Source organism: Hemitrygon akajei, chromosome 21 (genome assembly GCF_048418815.1).
Source record: "Hemitrygon akajei chromosome 21, sHemAka1.3, whole genome shotgun sequence".
Taxonomy (NCBI): domain Eukaryota; kingdom Metazoa; phylum Chordata; class Chondrichthyes; order Myliobatiformes; family Dasyatidae; genus Hemitrygon; species Hemitrygon akajei.
In genome coordinates, this window is record NC_133144.1 from 69918511 (window position 1) to 69943333 (window position 24823).

The 24823-nt window shown below is 40.7% G+C and overlaps 1 protein-coding gene across 2 annotated transcripts in view; it reads right to left on the minus strand.

The window, feature by feature from the left end:
• The window catches only part of kat6b (K(lysine) acetyltransferase 6B), a 252441-nt gene that overhangs the window by 108030 nt on the left and 119588 nt on the right, over window positions 1-24823 (minus strand). For both annotated transcript variants that reach the window (XM_073025716.1, XM_073025715.1), the window contains exon 8: window positions 21882-22000. In XM_073025716.1, coding sequence (XP_072881817.1) covers window positions 21882-22000 — 119 coding nt within the window. The remainder of the gene's footprint in view (window positions 1-21881; window positions 22001-24823) is intronic.

The window sequence follows — 24823 nt, forward strand, 5'->3', positions numbered from 1 at the left end:
TGGTTAAATCTGAAAGATTTCAGCACGAGATGTGTCAATGAGGGGCTGCTTGTAGCATTTGGTTAAATTTGGAAGATTTCAGCCTGAATTTTGTCTGTGAGGGATTGCCTGCTACGTTTGGTTAAATCTGTAATATTTCAGAATAAGATGTGTCAGTGAGGGATTGCCTGCAGCATTTGGTTAAATCTGAAAGATTTCAGCATGGACTGTCAGCGACAGATTGCCTGCAGTGTTCCGTTAAATTTGAAAGATTTCAGTGCAGGCCGTGTCAGTGAGGGACTGCCTGCAGCATTTGGTTAAATTTGAAAGATTTCAGCCTGAACTGAGTAAATGAGGGATTGCCTGTAGCGTTTGGTTAAGTCTGAAAGATTTCACTCTGAACTGTGTCAGTGAGGGACTGCCTGTAGCGTTTGGTTGAATTTGAAAGACTTCAGCATGGGCTGTGTCATTGATGGGATTGCCTGCCTAACAAAGGCACTGAAAAGATGACCATTTAGGTTTTGTTTTTTCCCTTTTCACTTAGGATCACAAATAAGGCATTAAATGAGCAGAATTTTTTTTAAAAAAGAATGTATAAAATGCATGTATTAACAATAAAACAGAAAAGATAGATCAGTGCAGAAGTGAAGGCAAATCATTGACATGGACAGACTGAGAAACATGCCAGAGCCTTGAGCAATTCCAAAAGTAATGAGAACAACACCTTTCAGAAGGAACCAGATAGTTGAACACAACTCCGAAGAAAGTTCACATAATGGTTAGAATTAAAAGTACATAGTATAAATCCCTGTCAAAGGCCTTGAAATATCCACAACAATATCAGATGATTCATCAAAACACAAAACATCCAAAGCTATTTCCTTAGGTAGTTCTTTATCTCTCCTTGCTCAGTTCCAACTTCAATAACAAAACCTTCAATAGTCCTGCCAACCCAAAAAATGGCAAATGTTAGTTAGATCAGGCTTTTGAGGCAATCTACGGCACCTTAAAGTAAACAGCAGACTTTATAATTACAACCCAACTTTGGTTTGCAAATGCTCAACTGATACACATCATCTCTCAGAATATTATTAAATTCAAATCTGATGTACATACGTACTGTATATTCCTTCCAAAAAATAGTACAAACTTGTTTCCTTTCTCTCCACTTGTAGTATTGTATGCTTTTGCTGCCATTCACTACAACACTGTGGAGGTGTGGTTATCATATTCAATAATCTTTGAGAATTTTCTGACTAAGAGACGAAAGTGACGTATGGATTTCTGAAAAAAGGTACCTATTCATAACCTGGGAATGACCTATCAAAAGAAAGCAATAGGCAAACCAGACATTTTTTCCCCTAAGCCACAGAATGATATAAGTCATTCCAAATAAATCCACACCAACCATCAACCACCTATTTACACTAATCCAACATTAATACTATAGTTGTTCTCCGCATGTTCTCATCTATTCCCTAGCTCTATCACTCACTTTGGACAATTTACAATGGCCAGTTAACCTACCAACCCTCAAGTCTGTGAGGTGTGGGAAAAATCAGAGCACCCAGAGGAAAACATACACTTCAAACTGACAGTTCCCAAATATTTGGCACTGTGAAGGAGCATTTCCACTAGCTGTGCTATCCTGCTGATGTATTTTTGTCTGCATTTTCCATTATTGGAATTGCTATTGGTTTATTATTGTCACATTAACCAAGATAGAGGGAAAAGCTTGTCTGTACAAATCAAATTGTTACACACTACATTGAAAGAGGGTTTTAGATCATTGTGAGGACAACAGTCCACTATTAGTCTAGGGAACTGTTCAATAGTCTGATAACAGCAGGATAGAAGTTGTCCTTATGCCTGATTGGACATGCTTTCAGGCTTTTGTTTCTTCTTTCCAACAGCAGAGGGGAAAAGAGAGAAGCGAGAATGTTCAGGGAGAGTGGTGTCTTCATTGAGGCAGTGAGAAGCACAGACAAAGTCCATGGAGGGGAGTCTGGTTTCTGTGATGTGTTGAACTCTGTCTATAACTCTCTGCAGTTTTTTATGGCCATGTGCAGTGTAGATGCCGTACCAAGGTACTATGCATCCATATAGGATGCATCGATACAAATTGTTAAGGGTTGATGGAGACATGCCAAATTTCTTTAGCCTCCTGAGGAATAGAGGCCAGGGTGAACTTTCATGACCATAGTGTGTATGTGGGTGGACCAGGATAGGCTACTGGTGAGATTGTGCTTAGGAAATTGAAGTTCTCAAACCTCTTGACCTCAGCATTGTTGATGTAGACAGAAGCATGTGCTTGCTCCTACCTTCCTAAAGTCAATAAGTGGCTCTTCTGTTTTGCTGACATTAATGTAGATTATACCCATTTTTCATGTGGACTTTTGTTCAGATCGAATCTTTGTGTCACAGTAGTACTCCTATCTTAGCTTTTCAAACATTCCTGTACCCTCTTATCAGATTCTGCAGACTTGGTCTAGAGTGGAGAAATAATAGAGATCACAGCAATTTTCAACTGTTTACTTTACATCGTGCCCAACAATTCAGCACTAAAAATAAACCGAAGCAACACATACAAAACGCTGGTGGAATGCAGCAGGCCAGGCAGCATCTATAGGAAGAAGCACTGTTGACGTTTGGGGCCGAGACCCTTCGTCAGGACTAACTGAAAGATAGTAAGACACATTTTAATTCCACATCCCATTCCTATTCTGATATGTCGCCAGAGAAAGCAGGATCTCCCAGTGGCCACATATTTTAATTCCACGTCCCATTCCCATTCTGATATATCTATCCATGGCCTCCTCTACTGTCAAGATGAAGCCACACTCAGGTTGGAGGAACAACAAATTATATTCCATCTGGGTAGTCTCCAACCTGATGGCATGAGCATTGACTTCTCTAACTCCTGTTAATGCCCCTCCTCCCCTTCTTACTCCATCCCTGAATTATTTAGTTTTCCCCCCCTTTTTTCCCCTCTCTCTGCCCATCACTCTGCCTGTTCTCCATCTCCCTCTGGTGCTCCCCTCCCCCTTTCTTTCTCCCTAGGCCTCCCATCCCATGATCCTTTCCCTTCTCCAGCTCTGTATCCCTTTTGCCAATCACCTTTCCAGCTCTTAGCTTCACCCCACCCTCTCCGGTCTTCTCCTATCATTTCACATTTCCCCCTTTCCCTCCTACTTTCAAATTTCTTACTATCTTTCCTTTCAGTTAATCCTGACGAAAAGTCTCGGTCCGAAACATCGACAGTGCTTCTTCCTATAGATGCCGCCTGGCCTGCTGCATTCCACCAGCATTTTGTGTGTGTTGCTTGAATTTCCAGCATCTGCAGATTTCCTCATGTTTGCTAAAAATAAACTGGTTATTTTTGTCATTGTGGATCTTGCTGAGGCCAAGTATCTGCCACAATTGTCTGCATGACAATGATGTACTACTAAATACCATTTGAGATACACTAAATAAATGTAAACCTTTCAAACAGTATGAACATTGTATAAACATTCATTTTTTTGAATTTGTTGACTTGTGCATGGGAAATGTAAGCATGCTCCATTTTGTGTCTTGTTATTTATTACAATATTAGCCACTGATTTAAACTTCCTCTAGCAAACAATATTCCTCATTCCTCAGTATTCAGAATACTCTTTATAAAAGTCCACTTACTTTCAGTTTTAAAGCACTTGCACTTGTATAAACTCTTCTACCATAGTTCACAGGAGCACCCAAGTGTCACTTCAAATGATCTGTACCTTCCTCTCCTACTCACCCAATGTGATTTTGTGGTTAAATTATCTAACTGTTTAATCCAGTGGCCAGGACTAACAACAGAGTTCAATCCCACTACAGCAGCAGTAAAATTTAAAATTAGCTAATAACTTGCAAATTAAAACAAAAGCTATACATTATGGCAATCACAAAACAACTAGATTGTTATAAAAACCCAGATGATTTACTATTGTCCTTCAGCTGTGGATATCTACCATTCTTAAGTGGTCTGTGTGTGTAACTCCAGGTGTGAATATCTACCATCCTTAACTGGGCTGGTCTCCAGGACCACGAATATGGTTACTTGTAACTGCCTTCCAAAATGGTCTTGTGAGCCAATCAGCTCCGGATACTGAGGGATGGGTTGTCAAACTCAGATCCCTTTCCCCACCCCTGAAAAAAAATCTAAAGGTTTTCAAACCATTCTTTGACTCCAATAAATCATTCAAGTGAGGTGGTGGTTCCAGCAATGATCAGCTTTATGGTTCTAAGGTTTGTACAGGAAATGAAGGGTAACAAAATTGGCTAAACAGACTGCTGTTTTGTTTCCTAACTGGAGATATTATTTAGGCTAACAGACTTTTTTTTCTTTGCAATCTGTGGATTATTTGTGAAACACAACAGAACTGCTGGGATTTTCATCCAGGTCAGGGTTATGTTTCATTACCAGTACAAATGAGAAACTCCACCTTACATAAAAATGGCCAATTATTATTGAATTGTTAAACTGAATCTCATTAAAAGTTCAGTAATACTGATAAATTACATGTAGATTTTAAAATTAATTTTGCTGATGTTCTAAGTACATATAAATAGAATGTCCAGTGTTTAATAGATGACACTACACTGTCCTTTCACTGAAAGAACCATGCTTTTAATCCAACTTAAACACAATTCTCTCCTCTGTAGCTTGCTGGCTAGAAGGTTCTTCCGCGAAATTCATTTATAGAAATATCCACATGGAACCATTGTATTCAGACATATATAGAATAAAATTGGTTTTAAATTTGACGATCAGTGTCAGAGTTACAGATGTAGGAAGTAGGGACAAGACATTGATAAGGCACAGGGAACTGTGACAGAATTGTATCTGAGGAACACTGCTGAAGCACAACAAAAGATCTCAACTTGCTATACTGGAACTATGAGTATTTGCTTTTGACAATTGTATGTGCAGAAACATTCCATTCCCAGCACTGACAACTTTCACCTGTGTCCAAAGAGTAGTATATACATATAAAACCACGAAAAGCAACATTAATTTAAATCTGCTTGACCACTACAAGATGTCCCAGACTCCACATTAAATCCCACTGCAAATTACAGAACCACAAAGCAATTCGGGAAACACACTAATCCTTACCTCAAGCACTGATTCCCTGCAGCTCAGCCTCACTAATCTCTTGTCTCACCTGGCATCTGTGGAAAGGGCTAAGGCCGAAAACAAAGGGGAAATTAAATCAGTGCTCATTTTGAGTTGGGATTCCACAAACAGAAGTTTAAAAATTAGAAGGATTTATTGACCTGAAGAACAGGTCGAGCAGGAGTGAATGTGGTTTGAATGATTTCCAGAGAGCACCAATGGAAAGGATGGACTCATTCTTTCAGCAATTACTGACTGCTTTACTTTTATCCTAAATGCCTTCTTACAGGTAATGAAAATGGATGTTTCAGAGAGTCAGAACATTGCCAAGTCTGAAACAAATGTACACACCCAGATTCCTGAAACTCCAAGGTAATGCTGAAATTGAAGTATCACTTAAAAGAAGGCTTCTATATATAATGCATAAGGAGTAAGTCAGCAGAATTATACACAGAGTGGTTCAGCATGGAAACAGTCCTAGCCATTATGTCCACAATGACCACTAGACACCCATCCATATTCTGGCTCTAGCTCTATGACCTTCAATGTCTAGGCAATTCAAGAGCTCATCTAGACACTTATTAAAATGCTGTTATCAACTCTACGTCCACCACACTCTCAGGCAGTACATTTTAGACACTCACCATTTTCTGGATGAAAAAGTTCACCCTTAAATTCCCTCTAAATTTCTTTTCCCTAGCCCAAAATCTATTTCTATAGTTTTACCTACTTCTGATGGGAAAAGATCTTTGTCATATACCTATCTATACCCCTCATAATTTTAAATATTGAATCATGTCCCCTCTTAACCTCCAGCACTCCAGGTAAAAAAAGATACAGCTTCTCCAGCCTCCCCAATAACTAAGATGCTCCATCCTAGGCAACATTCTGATAAATGTACCCTCTAGTCTGCTCCACCATTTCATCATGGCTGATCATTTCCCTCTGAGTCCCACCTGTAGAGGTGCACAGTAAATCTGTACACAATAAAGTAGAACTTTTCTTAAAATTTTAGGTGGACTTTCCATAACCAATAAACACAAGTATTCATTATGAATACTTAGAACTGCCACTCCAAGTATATTAGATTTTGAAGCATATATTTTCTCTAAAACACTAACGCAAATAGCAATCAGCATTGAGTTGCAGTTAATAAAAAAATTAAACCTTAGGCAACAAGGTCTCACCTTATCAAGTAAATATTAATGAAAAATGTGCATCCCTGGGAGACAGAACACTGGAAAACTAAATACAGCAGTATTATTATTATTCATTATTTATTATTCTCACATAATATGCATTTATATTACCCATAACAGAACTGCCGTCTTTTCTTAAAATGTTTAACAACCATGAGTAGACAGGGACTTTGAGACCGAGAGACTATTGGTTATCACTAATTGAACCCTCTCTGACAAACGTTTTCTCCCCTGCCCATGTGAATAACAACACTACATGAGCAGTGTACTTATTCTAACACTGTCCATCTACCAGCTCAATTATGCTTTTTTTCCTATTGAATTCAGAGGAGTACTGATACCCTAGTCCAATGCTGGGAATGTTGCTCAGACATACTTTTGAAAAAGTACTTTCAGTTAAGTACTTTGTTACCCTGAATTTTATAAGAAAATCATACACCATCTCACATACATATACTTGGGTGCCATGGTAACATAGTGGATAGCGTGATGCAATTACAACTTGGCGTTGGAATTCGAATTTCAATTCCAACGTCCTCTGTAAGGATTCATACGTCCTCCCCATGGAATACGTGGGTTTTCGCCAGGTGCTCCAGTTTCCTTCTATATTCCAAAAACGTACCAGTTAGTAGGTTAGTTGGTCATTGTAAATTGTACTGTGATTAAGCAATGATTAAAACAGGGGTTGCTGGGAGGTGCGGCTTGAAGGGCTGGAACGGCCTGTTCCATTCTGTATCTCAATAAAATAAAATAAAATCTATAGTGAACATAAGCAGCCATTGCAGATACTTATCATCACAAGGATCTACACCAAGATGTTTTATCTATAACACTCAGCTTGGAGCCTAAAAACTGATGTGAACAGATTATTGGTTAAGATAGTGGTAATGATTTTCATACAATCAGTGTATTGAAAATCAAGCTAAACATTTGAAAAGATTTAGCAGAATTAGAACAATATACATTGTAGACATATTTGCTTTACAATTTGCAATTACCATCAACAAAGCATAAACAATCCTTTCTAGACAACAAAGTTAAAGAATACCACCAACCAAAAACTACTGGAAGTAATGACAATTTCTTAAGATACAATGTAACCTTGATTCAGATTCTCATTGTTTCTGGGGACAAGATATTTCTAATTTTGCAAGGTGCCAAGTTAAGATTTTTATTGTTCTCCACAAATTATTTATGGCCACGTCGAAAATATTTCTGGTTCGAAGGGAGGCCAGGACAGTAGATGTGCTTCACATGGACCTTAGTAAAGCCTTTGACAAGGTCCCACACAGAACATTGAACAGTACAACATACTGTGGATCCTTTGAACCACAATGTTGTGTTGATTGATATCCCACAAGAAAAAATGGTTCTAAAGATTAGGATTCAAGGCAAATTGGGAAACTGGATCCAAAACTGGTTTGGCTATGGGAGACAGAGTTGTGATAAAGGGGTTGTTTTTGCAATTGGATGCCTGTGACTAGTAGTGTCCCACAATGTTCAGTGTTGGGACCCTTGTTGTGTCTAATATATGTGAATGACTTTTATTTTATTTATTTAGTGATACAGCATGGTAACTGGCTCTTCCAACCCAATGAGCCCTTGCCGCCCAATTCAACCAACACCTTTGGAATATGGCAAGAAACCGGAGCACCCAGTGAAAACTCCCAGTCACAGGAAGAACATACAAACTTCTTACACATCCTGCCCACAGCAGTAGGATTTGAAGACGGGTTGCTGGTGCTGTAATAGCTTACATTAACCACTACCTAATATCCCATGTCACCCTTAATAAATGTGGGTATTGGAGGCAAAACCACAAGTAAATTTGCCAGTGTCTTTACTTATAAGGTTCAGCACGTCACCGACACTCTAACAAACTTCTAAAGAAGTACTATTGCACATATACTGACTGGCTGCATTATGGCTTGGTACATCAATTCCAATGTGCGGGAATGTAAAAAGCTACAGAAGGTACTGGTCTCTGTACTCATCACAGGCATGTCATTCTCCACCATCAGTATTTTTTACAGGAGGCGCTACCTTAAGGCAGCATTAAGTATCCCCACCATCCATCCATCAAGAAGAACAGAAGCCTGAAGACCCACAGTACTAGATTCAAGAACGCTACTGCCCTTCAACCATTCAGTTCTTGAACCATCTGGCACAACCCTAATCACTATTGCTTAGCAACACTATGACCAATTTAACCACTTTGCATTAAAATGCATTCTGATGTTTTGTTCAAATTGTTTCTTTCTTGTAATAAATGTTTTATGTTTTTCTTGTGAATGATATTCATCTGATGCTATGCCTATGAAACTGCTACTAGAAAGATTTTCATTACATCTGTGTCCATATGTACTCTTTCATGTGACAATAAACTCAACATCTTGTTGCGATGAACGGGTGAACTTAAACGCAGGACACTGACACACAGGTAGAGTAATCTGAAGAATGTTTATTAATGGTTGCAGGGAAGGCAGGGGAGTGAGGATTAGGCCGGACAAAGCAGAGGAGAGAGAGCGAGGCTTGACCGGGGGTTGAACCCGGATCGCTGTGGTGAGAGCGCAACATTTAACCACTGAGCCAGCGGAGAGTGTAGACAGGTGGCAGGACGAGACAGAGCAGGGATGCAGACTAGGGTGCAAGCATGGCTGGAGAAGAAAGGCAGGTAGGAGGATGAATGGGAAGGCAGGTGGCATGCAATGCTTCTGTTAACACGGAGAGACAAAGTTAACACAGGCAAACAACAGCACGAAGCAACGATCTGGCGATGAGTGGATGGAAAGCCAGGGTATTAATGCTGCAGGTTAGATGAGATTCAGGTGCGCCGCAATCAGGAAGCCCAGAAGAACCAAAGGAAGGCCATGCCCACCGCGCCGACACACACACACAAACAAACAGAGAGAGACAGACAGGGGAGCAGGAGAAACACTGGAAAAAGGGAATTAGAAGAACATGAGGAATAAACAGGAGGGACGGCCAGGAACGTGACACATCTGATAAATAGAATTTCATAAATTTAGACCCAATACACTGCTTGTTGATCAGTATTATATATCACGTGATCATTTCTCTATGCCTTTATAGTTTGTATTTAATTTCAAATCAGCACATAAGTATAAAATACATTAAAAGCTTGCTAAAGATACTGCAGGGTATTTTCAAAAGAACATTTCAAAACAAGTTTCAGAAGAAATTCACAGAAAGTGAAATAATCTATTTCACATTTTTCATTAGTGAAATACAAAAAGAATTACCTCTGTGAACCAATGTAGGAAGTATAATAGTTGCTAAAAATTTAGTTAGATTACAACACAAAAATGTTTTCTATTCAGATTCTCCTGAATCCCTTTAATCTACCAAGCTCAGTATTTCTTACTTAATTCAAATGTTTTTATTTCTCTTCTTAATCCAATATATTTCCATTTCTCAAATGAAGCAGTTCAGAACTTAAGCTGGTATATTATAGAAAAAAAACGTAGACACATAGAAAACCTACAGCACAATACAGGCCCCTTGGCCCACAAAGCTGTGCCGAACATGTCCTTACCTGAGAAATTACCTAGGGTTACCCATAGCCCTCTATTTTTCTGAGCTCCATATACCTGTCCAGGAGTCTTTTAAAAGACCCTATCGTATCCGCCTCATCCACCGTCGCCAGTAGCGCATCCCACGCAATCACCACTCTCTGTGTAAAAAAACTTATCCCTGATATCTCCTCTGTACCTGCTTCCAAGCACCTTAAAACTGTGCTCTCTCGTGCTAGCCATTTCAGCCCTGGGAAAAAGACTCTGACTATCCACTCGATCAATGCCCCTCATCATCTTATACACCTCTTTCAGGTCACCTCTCATCCTCCGTCACTCCAAGGAAAAAAGGCCAAGTTCACTCAACTTATTCTCATAAGGCATGTTCCCCAATCCAGGTAACAGCCTTGTAAATCTCCTCTGCACCCTTTCTATGGTTTCCACATCCTTCCTATAATGAGGCGACCGGAACTGAGCACAGTACTCCAAGTGCGGTCTGACCGGGGTCCTATATAGCTGCAACATTACCTCTCCGCTCTTAAACTCAATCCCACAACTGATGAAGGCCAATGCACCGTATGCTTTCTTAATCACAGAGTCAACCTGCGCAGAAGCCTTGAGTGTCCTATGGACTCTGATCCGAAGATCCCTCTGATTCTCCACACTGCCGAGAGTCTTACCATTAATACTATATTCTGTCATCATATTTGACCTACCAAAATGAACCACCTCACACTTATCTGGGTTGAACTCCATCTGCCACTTCTCAGCCCAGTTTTGCATCCTATCAATGCCCCGCTGTAACCTCTATCTATCTGCTTTTACTGCCATTGCCCTCCACCTTCCCTTCTTCACTCTTTATTAAATCAGAAGTTCTATTACCCCAGATATTTGCACAGTACCAGATCCACAGCAAGATGACCTTCTTCTTGATATCACTGATAAATAGATTTCATTCTACACTTTCTGACTAGTCAGAAGAAAGGCAAGTTGTGGAATATTAGGCAGATGAAGGACAGGGAATTGCACGCAGATGAGGCCTTCATAGCCAGCCTGGATAAAAAGTTAATACTTTTCTACTTCCTTATGCTTATTATGCTTAGTTACTTTTCTTTTAGCTGCTGCAATGAGCTGACCCCTCCTGGGATCAAGACTGATGTCATGAAATCTATTGTAAACATCACTTTCAAATCTGTGCTGAAAGAAGTACCTTTCCAACTATCACTTAAAATAATTTGACTCTATATCTTACAAAACAGATGAAGACAATCCTTTAACCAAGTGAATATTCTTCAGTTTGTGTATCATACTTCTATGAAGCTTATCAACACTCATGAATATTATGAAAATTTAAAACTATTCTTTAAATCCTTGCACTCACAGATCCCCAAATTATTTGAAACTCCTCTTCTTCAGATAGTCAACTTGGACCAAATACACCTCCAAGTTTGAATAACAAGATGACTCTCCCTCCAGCAGCAATTCAATGAGTAGATACACAACTTCTCTAAATCAATACCAATACTTGTACATTCTCTTTGCTACACTGCTGTGTATGGCCAGATTTAAACTTCTAATGTGAGCTGGTTCTCCAAGATGGTAAAGTTCAAACAGATTATCTAGCTTTTTTAAGCAGTACTTTTACTCTTAAAAGTCTTCTCATTGAACTGGGGGGGGGGGGGAGGAGGAGGAGGAGCAGGAGGTTAATTCCTATAAGCAAAATCACTCTGGAACGGTCAAGGCAGCAATACTGCCAGCATACTGGCAGCCTGCTTCATTATATTTCACCTACCACCATGACTTTTATCGTATACATGCCCAAGTAATGCAGAGACGCCTATCAAGCTGTCAGTGGGGAGGCCAGTACCCAGTTTATGCCCTACCATAATGTCTCTACAAAACACAACTAAAAAAAGTTATAATATAGTCATAACAAGAGCTAGAAGAAATCAATCAGCAATTGTCTTCTAGCAGTTGGATAATGCCTTTAAATAGAGTATGTGGGTTAACTTCCTGCTAGCGAATCCATGTGTAAGGTGAAGAAATTGCACTTGTTAGAGCATCACACTACAGTGGATGAAGACTGCACTGCATAATGGCTTGCATCTTATCTGTTGTGTAAACTTTGGATACTTCACTGGGCATTGCCCATACTCACATGGTATCCAATGCAGCTGGCCCCAGAAATGTGCATGTGATGTAGAAACCACTCATCTCCCAAGCCATCATCTCCTCTATCTTTTTATGTACCAATACACAGGCATTAACACCATAAGACATAGGAGCAGAAGTAGGCCACTCAGCCAATCAAGTCTGGTCCGAAATTCCATCATGGCAGATTGATAATCACTCTCAACTCCATTCTTCTGCCTTCTCCCCGTAACCTTTGATGCCTGACTAACTGAGAACCTATCAACCTCCACTTTAAATGTACTCAATGACTTGGCCTCTACAGCTGTCTGTGGCAATGAATTCCACAGATTCACCACCCTCTGAAGAAATTCATTCTAATTTCTGTTCTAAATGGCTGTTCCTCTATTCTAAGTCTGCACACACTGGTCCTGGAATCACCTACTATAGGAAACATCTTCTCCAAATCCACTCTGTCTAGGCCTTTTAATATTCAATATGGTGCAATGAGCTTTCCCTTATTCTTCTACACTCCAGTAACTATAGGCCCAGAGCCTTCAAGCACTCCTCATATATTAACTTTCATTCCCGGAATTACTCTCATGAATAATGGACCCTCTCCAATGCCAACACATCATTTCTTAGATAAGGGTCCCCAAACTGCTCAGAATACTTTGTGTGGTCTGACTAATGCCTTATAAAGCCTCAGTATTACATATATTATATTCCTCTTGAAATGAATTCTAATACCCCATTTCCTTTCCTTACCACCAACTCAACCTCCAAGTTACGGTATCCTGCACAAGGACTCTCAAGTCCCTTTGCACCTCTGACTTTTGAATTTTCTTCCCATTTAGAAAACAGTCCATGCCTTTATTCCTTCTACCAAAGTAGATGACCAGACACTTCCCTACACTATATTCTATTTGCCATTTGCTTGCCCATTCTCCCAATCTGTTCAAGACCTTCTTCAGAACTCCCTGGTTCTTCAACACTACCTGCCATTCCAGCCATCTTTGTATTATTTGAAAACCTGGCTACAAAGCCATCAATTCCATCACACAAATCATTGATGTATAATGTGAAAAGAAGTGGTCCCAATACAGACCACTGCGAAACATCACTTGTCAATGGCAGCCAATCAGAAGAGGTCCTCTTTGTTCCAACTCTTTGCCCCCTGCCAGTCTGCCATCTTCTATACATGCTGGTATCTTTCCTGCTAATATCATAGGCTCTCATCTTGTTAAACTGTCTCATGGCGATGCCTTGTCAAAGGCATTCTGAAAATCCAAGAAAACAACATCCACTGACTCTCCTTTCTCTATCCTGCCTGTTATTTCCTCAAAGAATTCCAACAGTTTTGTCAGGCAAGACATCCCCTTAAGGAAAACATGTTCACTGTGGTCTACTTTATCACACGTCTCCGTACCCTGAAACCTAATGCTTAATAATGGTCTCCACCACCTTCCCAACTACTGAAGTCAGGCTAACTGGCCTATATTTCCTTTCATCTGTCTCCCTTCTTGAAGAGTGGAGTGATATTTGCAATTATTCAGCTCTCCAGAACCATTCCAGACACTGATTCTTAAAAGATCATCAGTAATGCCTCAACAATCTCTACTGATACCTCCTTCAAAACCTTGGAATATAATCCATCTGGTCTAGGTGACTTAGCCACCTTTAAGACCTTTCTGTTTCACAAACACCTTCTCCTTAGTAATAGCAACTACACTCACTTTTGCCCCTTAACATTCTTTAATTTCTGGTATACAGGCAGTCCCCAGGTTAAGAACGAGTTCCGTTCCTTAAACGAGTTCTTTAAGTCGGATTTGTACGCAAGTCGGAACAGGTACATCCGGTATTATTTAGCGTTAGTTAGTCAAACATTTGTCTTAGTATATAGTATATATTTTACCTTTCTATGCATATAAACACTTAAGAAATGTATGTATTTCAATAATTAAAGGACTGCATTGCTTAGGATAATTGTAGCTTTCATCGGGGCAGGGCCTTTCACATGCTCCATTATTCTCACTTTATCCTTTACCTGTATCCTTTTAAATTGTTCCAATCGTTGACCGACTGTAGCCTAACGCTTTTCCAATGACCGATGGTGTTTCAACTCTTTCCGATCGCTTTATTATTTCCATCTTATTTTAAATCGTGATTGTTTTCCGTCAAAGGAACAGAAAACTGCAGATTCAGCAGCAGCCGTGGGCGGCAGGTCCTCTGCTCCCCCGGGTCCTAAACTCCATCAGCACTGAGCCAGGTTAAATGGGACAAGTAGGGGTGGTGCTGACTGGAAAAGGGGGATCAAGGTGAATCTTGCTAAGAAATATTTAAGCCAAATACTAAGTTACACACTCAACACAGTGTTAACGGTAATGACTTAAAATGGCGGACGGCGTCGTGATCCGACTTAAAATGGCAGACGGCGTTCTCCTCCCTCCGTTCGAAAATACGAGTTGTTCTTAAGTCAGGTGTTCGTAACTCGGGGACTGCCTGTACTGCTTGTATCTTCCATAGTGAAAACTGATGCCAAACACTTATTAAGTTTGTCCAATATTTCTTTGCCCCCCATTACTACCTCTCCAGCGTCATTTTCCAGCAGTTGATATCCATTATAGCCTCTGTTTTATTCTTCATATATCTCAAAACAAACTTTTGGCATCTTCTTTGATATTACTGGCCATCTAACCCTTATATTCCATTTTGACTCCTTATTGCTTTAATTGGTGCTTACTGTTGATTATTAAAAGTACCCAATTTTCTAGCTTCCCATTAATTTTTGCTATATTATATGCCCGCTCTTTTGCTTTTATGCAGTTTTTGACTTCCCTGGTCAGCCAAAGTTACCTCATCCTCCCTTTAGAATACTTCTATGTCTTTGGGATGTATACATCATGCACCTTCTGAATTGCTCCCAGAAACCTCAGTCATTGCTGCTCTACCCTCTTCCTTGATGGTGTCCTCTTCCAATCAACTTTGGCCAGCCTCTCTCTCATGCCTCTGTAATACCCTTTACTCCAATGTAATACTGATACACTTGACTTTATCTTCTCTTTCTCAAACTGCAGGATGAAGCTATCATATTATGGTCATTGTCTCCCAAAGATTCTTCTAGCTTAAGATCCCTACACAAATCCCATTCATTACACAACACTCAATCTAGAATTCCCTTTCCTCTAGTTAGCTCAACCACAAGCTGCTCTAAAAAGCGACCTCACAGGCATTCTACAAACTCCCTCTAATAGGATACAGCACCAACCTGAAATTCCCAATTTGGTGTACCTGCTTTTTAAAATTCCCCATGACTATCATAACATTGCTCTTTTTACATGCCTTTTCTATTACCTTTTTTCTTTTAGAAGGAGAAAAATTGACAATTCTTATTCTTTTCGGCATGATTTGTCAAATCTGTTTGTGGTACACTCAGTACTTTTCAACAAACAAAATTGATAAACACAAGAGATTCTGCAGAGGTTGAAATCTTGAGAAACACACACAAAATGCTGGAGGAACTCAGCAAGTCAGGTAGCATCTATGGAGGGAAATAAAAAGTTGACGTTTCACATCGAGACCCTTCCAACAGGATTGGAAAGGAAGGGAGTAGAAGCCAGAATAAGAAGATGGGGGTGGGGTGGAAGGAGCACAACCTGGCAGGTGGCAGGTGATAGGTGAGAGCAGGTTGGTGGACAGGGAGGAGGAATGAAGTGAGAAACAAAGAATAAATAGAAGAAACAAAGAAGTTTGAACAGGATTCTTTGACAAAGAACCTGTTATTTTTTGCATTTAAATAAAAGAAATATGAAACATAATAAACTGCTTTATATTTGTAACACGGGTCACAGAACTGGAGAAAAGAGAACACAGATGTTGGAATCCAGAATGCGGTAAGAACTCAGCATGTGTGTGCAGGCAAAGGGTGCAATAGCTCCACAGTAGTGTAGTGGTCAGCTTGATGCTATTACTCCTTGGGTGTAGGAATTCCAATAGTGCCTGCAAACAGTTTCTACATTCTCCCTATGACCGCATGGGTTTCTGGGTACTATAGTTTCCTCCCACAATACAAAGACATACCATTTAGTAGTGTAATTGGTCATTGGCTAGAGTTAAATTGGTGGGTTTCTTGGCACATGGCTCGTTGGGTCAGAAGGATCTGTTCCACGCTGTAACTTTAAATGAAATAAATCTATATTTCTGATCAAGATCTTGCATTAGGACAGAGAGGGAACGTAGAAAAGTATAGCAGAGATAGGCCCTTTAGTCCACAGTGTTGTCCCAACCATTTAACCTACTCCAAGATCATCAGTATGAAGCAGTACAAATAAGGAGGAGGAGTGTGACAGGGACTGGTAGGGATAAGTGATAGGTGAAACCAGACTGGTAGTGCGTAATGGGCAGATGGAACCAGGAGTGGGAGGGAGGAGGGGATGGGGATAGCAAACAAAGCATATGAATGAGTGCAAATGTAGACAGAGCAAAGAGCTAAATTGTACCACATTGGCAAAATTCAAAAGGGCAATGGATGCAAGACTGCAGGTGCTGCATTTAAATGCATGTAGCATTCAGAATAAGGTGGACAAACTCGTGGCGCAATTAGAGATTGGTCGGTATAATACTGCAGGCATCACTGAGTCGTGGCTGAAAGATGGCCATAGTTGGGAGCTTAAAATCAAAGGATATACTTTGTATCTAAAGGACAGCCAGCAAGGCATAGGTGGTGGTATGGCTCTGTTGGTAAGAGACAGAATTACATTTTTAGAAAGAGGTGACATAGGGTCAAAGAATGTTGAATCCTTGTGGTTGGAGTTTAGAAATTGCAAGGGTAAAAAAAAACATAATGGCAATCACATATAGGCCTCCAAATAGTAGACAAGATGTGGGGTTGAGATTGCAAAGGGAGCTAGAAAAGGCACATAAATAAGGGAAATGACACAATTGTAATGGGGGACTTCAATATGCAAGGGGATTGGGAAAGTCAAGTTGGTGTCAGATCGCAAGAGAGGGAATTTGTTGAATGCCTATGAGATGACTTTTTAGAGTAGATTGTGCTTGATCCTGCTCTGGGAAAGGCCATTTAGATTGGGTGTTGTGAAATAACCCTGACCTTTTTAGGGAGCTCAATGTAAAGGAGCCCTTAGGAGGCAGTGATCATAATACAATTGAATTCATACTGCAATTTGACAGGGAGAAGTGTAACTCACATGTATCAGTATCGCAGTGGAATAAAGGGAATTACAGAGGCATGAGGGAGGAGCTTGCCCAGGTGGATTGGAGGAGGATATTGGCAGGGATGACGGCAGAATAGAGATGGCTGAAGTTTCTGGGAATAGTTCACAAGGCGCAGGATAGCTACGTCCCAGAGGAAGAAGTTCTCAAGTGCAGGGGTAGCCAACAGTGACACAAGGACTGCATAAACCCAAAGAAAGGGCATATAAGGTAGTAATAGTGAGTGACAAGTTGGATGATTGGGAAGCTTTCAAAGTCCAACAAAAGGCAACTAAAAAGCTATGGGAAGGGAAAAGATAAAATGTGAGGGCAAACTAGCTAATAATATAAAGCAGGATACCAAAAGTTTATTCAGGTATATAAACAGTAAAAAGGTGAGAGCTGATATTGGACCACTGTCCAATATCACAGATACAATACCACAGATGAACTTAAAGGACCATAAGACCATAAGATATAGGAGCAGAATTAGGGCATCTGGCCCATCGAGTCTGCATCGCTATTCAATCAGGCTGATCCTTTTTTTCCCCTCCTCAACCCCAGTTCCCGGCCTTCTCCCCTTAACCTTTGATGCCATGACCAATCAAGAACTTATCAATCTCTGCCTTAAATGCACCCAACGACCTGGCCTCCACAGCTGCACGTGGCAACAAATTCCACAGCTTCACCACCCTTTAACTGAAGAAATTTCTCCGCATCTCTATTTTGAAAGGACACACTCTATCCTGAGGCTGTGCCCTCTTGTCCTAGATTCTCCCACCATGGGAATCATCCTTTCCACATCTATTCTGTCTAAGCCTTTCACCATTCGAAAGGTTTCAATGAGAACCCCCCTCATCCTTCTGAATCCCAGTGAGTACAGACCCAGAGCCATCAAACATTCCTTGTATGATAACCCTTTCATTCCTGGAATCATCCTTGTGGACCTCCTCTGGACCCTCTCCAAATCCAGCACATCTTTTCTAAGATGAGGGGCCCCTAACTGTTCACAATACTCAAGGTGAGGCCTCAACATCACATCCTTGTTCTTGTATTCTAGATCTCTTGAAATGAAAGTTTACATAGCATTTGCCTTCTTCACCACCAACTCAACCTGTAAGTTAACCTTCAGGGTGTTCTGCACAAGGACTCTTAAGTCCCTCTGCAACTCAGATTCCTGGATTTTCTCCCCATTTAGAGAATAGTCCACACATTTATTTCTACTACCAAAGTGCATGACTATGCATTTTCCAAAACTGTATTTCATTTGCCACTTTCTTGTCCATTCTCCTAATCTGTCTAAGTCCTTCTGCATCCTACTTGTTTCCTCAACACTATCTGCCTCTCCACCACTCTTCATATCATTGGCAAACTTGGCAACAAAGCCATCTATTCCACCACCTAAATCATTTATATACAGTATAAAAAGAAGAAGTCCTAACAATGACCCCTGCAGAGCACCACTAGTCAATAGACAATAGGTGCAGAAGTAGACCATTCAGCCCTTCGAGCCTGCACCGCCATTCTGAGATCATGGTTGATCATCTGCTATCAATACCCGGTTCCTGCCTTGTCCCCATATCCCTTGATTCCCCTATCCATAAGATACCTATCTACCTCCTTCTTGAAAGTATCCAGAGAATTGGCCTCCACTGCCTTCTGAGGCAGTGCATTCCACACCCCCACAACTCTCTGGGAGAAGAAGTTTTTCCTTAACTCTGTCCTAAATGACCTACCCCTTATTCTTAAACCATGCCCTCTGGTACTGGACTCTCCCAGCATCTGGAACATATTTCCTGCCTCTATCTTGTCCAATCCCTTAATAATCTTACATGTTGCAATCAGATCCCCTCTCAATCTCCTTAATTCCAACGTGTACAAGCCCAGTCTCTCTAACCTCTCTGCGTAAGACAGTCCGGACATCCCAGGAATTAACCTTGTGAATCTACACTGCACTTCCTCTACAGCCAGGATGTCCTTCCTTAACCCTGGAGACCAAAATTGTACACAATACTCCAGGTGTGGTCTCACCAGGGCCCTGTACAAATGCAAAAGGATTTCCTTGCTCTTCCTAGTCACTGGCAGCCAACCACTAAAGGACCCTTTTATCCCCACTCGCTGCCTCCTACCAATCAGCCAATGCTCTAACTATGCCAGTAACTTTCCTGTAATACCATGGGCTCTTAAGTTGGTAAGCAGCCTCACTGTGGCACCTTGACAAAGGCCTTCTGAAAGTTCAAATATACAATGTCCACTGCATCCCCTTTATCTATCCTACTTGTAATCTCCTCAAAGAATTCCAACGGGTTCATCAGGCAGGATTTTCCCTAAAGGAAACCATGCTGACTTTGTACCATCTTGTCCTGTGTCACCAAGTACTCCATCACCTCATCCTTAACAATTGCCTCTAACATCTTCCCAACCACTGAGCTCATAGAAACATAGAAAACCTACAGCACAATACAGGCCCTTCGGCCCTCAAAGTTGTGCCAAACATGTCCCTCCCTTAGAAATTAGTAGGGTTACCCATTGCCCTCTATTTTTCTAAGCTCCATGTACCTATCTAAAAGTCTCTTAAAAGACCCTATCGTATCCGCCTCCACCACTGTTGCCAGCAGCACATTCCAAGCATTCGCCACTCTCCGCGTAAAAAAACTTACCCCTGACATCTCCTCTGTATCTACTCCCAAGCACCTTAAGCCTGTGCCCTCTTGTGGCAGTCATTTCAGCCCTGGAAAAGAGCCTCTGACTATCAGGCTAACTGATCTATAATTTCCTTTCTGCTGCTTTCCTCCTTTCTGAAAGAGTGGAGTAACATTTGCAATTTTCCAGTCCTCTGGCACCATGCCAGAGTCCCATGATTTTTGAAAGATCATTTCTAATGCCACCACAATCTCTAACACTACCTCTTTCAGAACCCTAGGGTGCAGTTCCTCTGGTCCGGGTGACTTATGCACCTTTAGGTCTTTAAGCTTTTTAAGCACCTTCTCTCTTGTAACAATAACTGCACCCACTTCTCTTCCATCACACACTACAGCATCAGGTATACTGCAAATATTCATTTAGTTCATCAGCCATCTCCTTGTCCCCCATTATTATTTCCCCTGCCTTAGTTCCTAGCGGTCCTATATCCATTTCCTTTTATCTTTAACATACTTGAAAAAGCTTTTACTATCCACTTTGATATTATTTGCTAGCTTGCTTTTCATATTTCACCTATTCCCTTCTAATTTTTTTAGTTGCTCTCTGTAGGTTTTTAAAAACTTCCCAATCCGCTATCTTCCTAACTTAATGGGTACTTTGCATTTGTCTTCACTGTGGAAGATACTAGCAGTGTGCCAGAAATCCGTGAATGTCAGGGAGCAGGAGTGAGTGCCATTGCTATTACAAAGGAAAAAGTACTAGGCAAACTGAAAGATCTTAATGTGGGTAAGTCACCTGAGCCAGATGAACTACATCCCAGAGTCCTAAGAGAGGTTGTGAAGAGATAACAGATGCATTGGTCATGATCTTTCAATAATCACTTCATTCTGGCATGATTCCGGAGGACTGGAAGATTGTAAATGTTATTCCACTCTTTAAGAAGGGAGGAAGGCAAAATAAAGGAAATGATAGGCCAGTTTGCCTAACCTCAGTGGTTGGGAAAATGTTGGATTCTATTATTATGGATGAGGTTTCCAGGTACATGGAGGCTAATTACAAAATAGGTCAAAGTCAGTAGATGTGACTTCCAGTCACTTCCAGTAGACGTGGTAGAGGCAGGTTCGATATTGTCATTTAAAGTAAAATTGGATAGGTATATGGACAGGAAAGGAATGGAGGGTTATGGGCTGAGTGCAGGTCGGTGGGACTAGGTGAGAGTAAGCGTCCGGCATGGACTAGAAGGGCCGAGATGGCCTCTTTCCGTGCTGTATTTGTTATATGGTTATATGGTCAGCATGTTTTCTGTAAAGGGAAATCTTGCCTGACAAATCTGCTCAAGTTCTTCAAGGAAGTAACCAGCAGGGTGGACAAAGGAGAGACAGTATATATCATATACTTGGATTTTCTGAAGTTCTGATCATCAAAGGATATGGCACAAAGGCAGGTGTATGGGGCTGAGTGGGATCTGGGATTAGCCATGATGGAATGGCAAAGCAGACTCGATGGGCTGAACTGTCTAATTCTGCTCCAATGTCTTATGGTCTTAAAGGAGGTAGAAACTCAGATGGAAGGTGAATATATATAGAAGGAGAATGAAAGAAGTGAGGATTAAATGAAATTAGAAAATTCAATGTTCATACCACTAGGTTGCATACCAATAACATGAACATTTAACTTTCCAATTTCACATACCTCAAACCACTTTTATTCTCCCACATCAACATTTTTGCTCTGTCTATTCACCTTTCCCAGGTGGTTCAATCTTAATCCATCATTTTCTTTGCCGTTATTCACACAACCAGTTCCACCTATAAGCCTCTGTCTAATCCCTCTGACCATTGTCTCTCTGCATGCCACTGACTGTCTTTCTTCACACCACTAACTGTCCCTCTTCCTTCTCGATCCTGATGCAGGGCTTTGATCCAAAATGTCGACATAGACCATTTGCCTCTAGAAATGCTGCTTGACCCACTGAGTTCTTCCAGAGTTCTACTTTTTGTTTCTAGTTGAAGAGTTTCTTTTACCAGTCAAATAGAAAGGCCTCACCTGGAGTGATAAATGCCGAGCTTGCTTGAACATTTCCAAGTCCTCGTCTGTCACATAGTCCTGATGACAGGCTACACTCTCATCTGTGCTTTCCTTTTGGATAGATTTTGTTTCTTTGCCTGCCGTTCGCCAAAGCAGCAAAAGAAAAATGATCACATACACGACTAAAATCCAGTATTACATGAATTTGATATATTCTCTATACACAATTCCTTAAAAAGCTTACAACTTCTGGAGCTCTGTTACTCGGGCATGAAAGATTAGCATTCTCCATCTAACAATCCTTAGTACCACTGATCACACAAATAAACAGGACATGCAGGTAGAGGTGGAGAAGCATTTCTTTTGTTGCTGAGATGCAGCAAGGATGGTTACTTTTTGCAAATAAATAAAGCAGACAAGAACTGAGTGAAATACCAACAGATCTACCATTCAAAATCTCTCTTTTGCTTTAAAACAAGCAAATAATGAAAATGGCTCCATCACTATGTAGAAATGACTAGAAGAGTAACTTAAAAGTGTGGGAAAAGGTGGGATTCTAACACAATTCTAAGGAGACTTGGGAGGCAACACAGCTTTTTAGAATACTCACTACTGTAACTAAAACAAATTAAACAGATTTGATCCGTGCTGCAAGTTTATTTTTGAAAATATATATTATTAGCATCAGAGAAGATACAAGGCAGTTTGTTTAGTGAATATTCCTACAAAAGGAAAACCAAAACATGAGAAGTGCTACGTGATAAAAGAGCATGTACTGGGCAGGCTGGAGGATAGTTTGGAGCTGAAGAGTGTGAAAAACTGAAGAGAAATTAGTAGTGATCTTTCAAACATCAAAGATTCATGAAGGGTTTATGAGGACTGGAAAGTTACAAATATGACACCCCTGCTTAAGGAGGAACAGAGGTAAAATTATAGTTGGTTAGCCTGACCTCAGTGCTAAGGCTACATCCGCACTAGAGCGGATAATTTTGAAAACGCCGGTTTCATGTAAAAACGATAGGCATCCACACTAGGTGTTTTAAAAAATATCTCTGTCCACATTGAAACGGATATTTCAGCGAATCTCCTCCTACTGTGCATGCGCAGGACACATCTACTGAAAACAGGTGACATGTTTGGAGTCGAATCTCGCCGTGAAAGCCTTGGTGCGCGTTTGTTCAGTTACAGACTAGAAAAACTTAAACGACAGGCAGCTGTTGGCTCTCGCGCAGGAGGACTTAAAAGGGAAAAAAAATACTGGAGTGAATGGAGGCAACCGACAGGGAGTTCACGGACAGTATGACCTGGCTGATGGCGAACATTGAAAAACTGACTAACTCTGTTGCATTAATAAAGCACTTTGTTAAATGTGTAAAACATGTCTGCATCAGTATTATCTTGTATTTCCATACAATGTTACATTTGGCTGTTACACATCTATTGTACTTGCATAAATAGGTAAACCACCTTCATACAAGCAAGGACAGAAAACAGGACAAAGTGAGTATACTTATTTATTCAGTAAGTTATGGGTCAAATTACTTGGTGAGTACATTTCTAACTCTTTTGGCTTCAGTCGAGTTGCCGTCTGTCTGAAATTGTTAGATTGTGTGGGGGGTTGCATTTAGGAAAACAATGAAATGGCGCGCCGTCTGACAGTGTTTTCAGATTTCTCCGGTTATCTCATCCACACTGATCTGCTCAAGTGGCGCTTTCAAAATTACACACTCTGGACAGCGTTTCTGAAAAGTTCCGGTTTTGGGGGACAAAAACGCCATTTTAGTGTGGACGGAGGGTAAAAGTGAAGAGAAAAAGCTTCGGTTACGGATTTATCCAGTGTAGTGTGGACGTAGCCTAAGATCAGAGTCCATCATTAAGGATGAAATTTCAGACTACTTCAAAGCACATAATAAAGAGAGGGTGAGGTCAGCAGAGCTCTGTTAAGAAGAGAGCTTGCACGACAAATGCTAAAATTCTTTGAGGTGATAACAAGCAGGTTAGACAAAGGAGAATCAGTTGGTGTTCAATTTTCAGAAGGCCTTTGACAAGGTGTTGTACATGAGACTGCTAAACAAGGTAAGAGCCCATGGTGTTAAAAGGCACGATACTAACATACACAGAAAATTGGTTGACTGGCAGAAGGCAAACAGCGGGGAAAAAAGGGTCATTTTCAGAGTGGCTGCAGGTGACTAATGGAGTTATGCAGTGGTCAGCATTGGGAGCACAACTCGTCACATCATACATTAATGATCAGGATGACAAAGGGGCAAGGTAGTTTGTTTAGTTAATATTCCTACAAAAGAAAAAGAAAACGTAAGAAGTGCTATGTGATAAATTAGCAGGAACTGTTACTGGACAGGTTGGAGATTGGTTTGGACCTTTGCTTACCATCATCTTGATCAAGCTTAATCCTTCCATATGCCAAGCTCCCTAACTCTGCTTTGAGGTGGGGGGGATGGGGGAGAGTCGCACCATTTGGTGCTTTATAAGAAACAAAATTTGTCTCAAGTGAATATCTGATTTCAGTGATCATGCTCTGGAAGCCTAACATCATGGGATTAGACAGTGAACACCGGGTTACTATTTATAACTCCTTTCTTTTCAAGGAAATCTGGATAAATTTCTGGTAAAGGAGTCAACTAAGACTTGTGTAGAAGAGGAACATAACTGGTTGGTGTTATCTATTGAGACACCCTATAAGTGGTGGAAATATGTGAGAGCCCATCGAGATATTTTTGATAGTTATTATCAGGAAGGCTGTTAGGTGAGAATGCATTAGGCTGATCATTTAACCCCATGCCTTTTGGCAAATAAGCATAGAAAATTTACTTAGCCCATCAATGAGACCAACTATTGTTCTGTTAAATGTGAATGTGTAGGTGACAGCACCAGCCAGGGTTGGATCTCTACTACTTGAGTCCTTCTGAGTCACAGCATGACCAAATGAAGCTGTAGGAGTG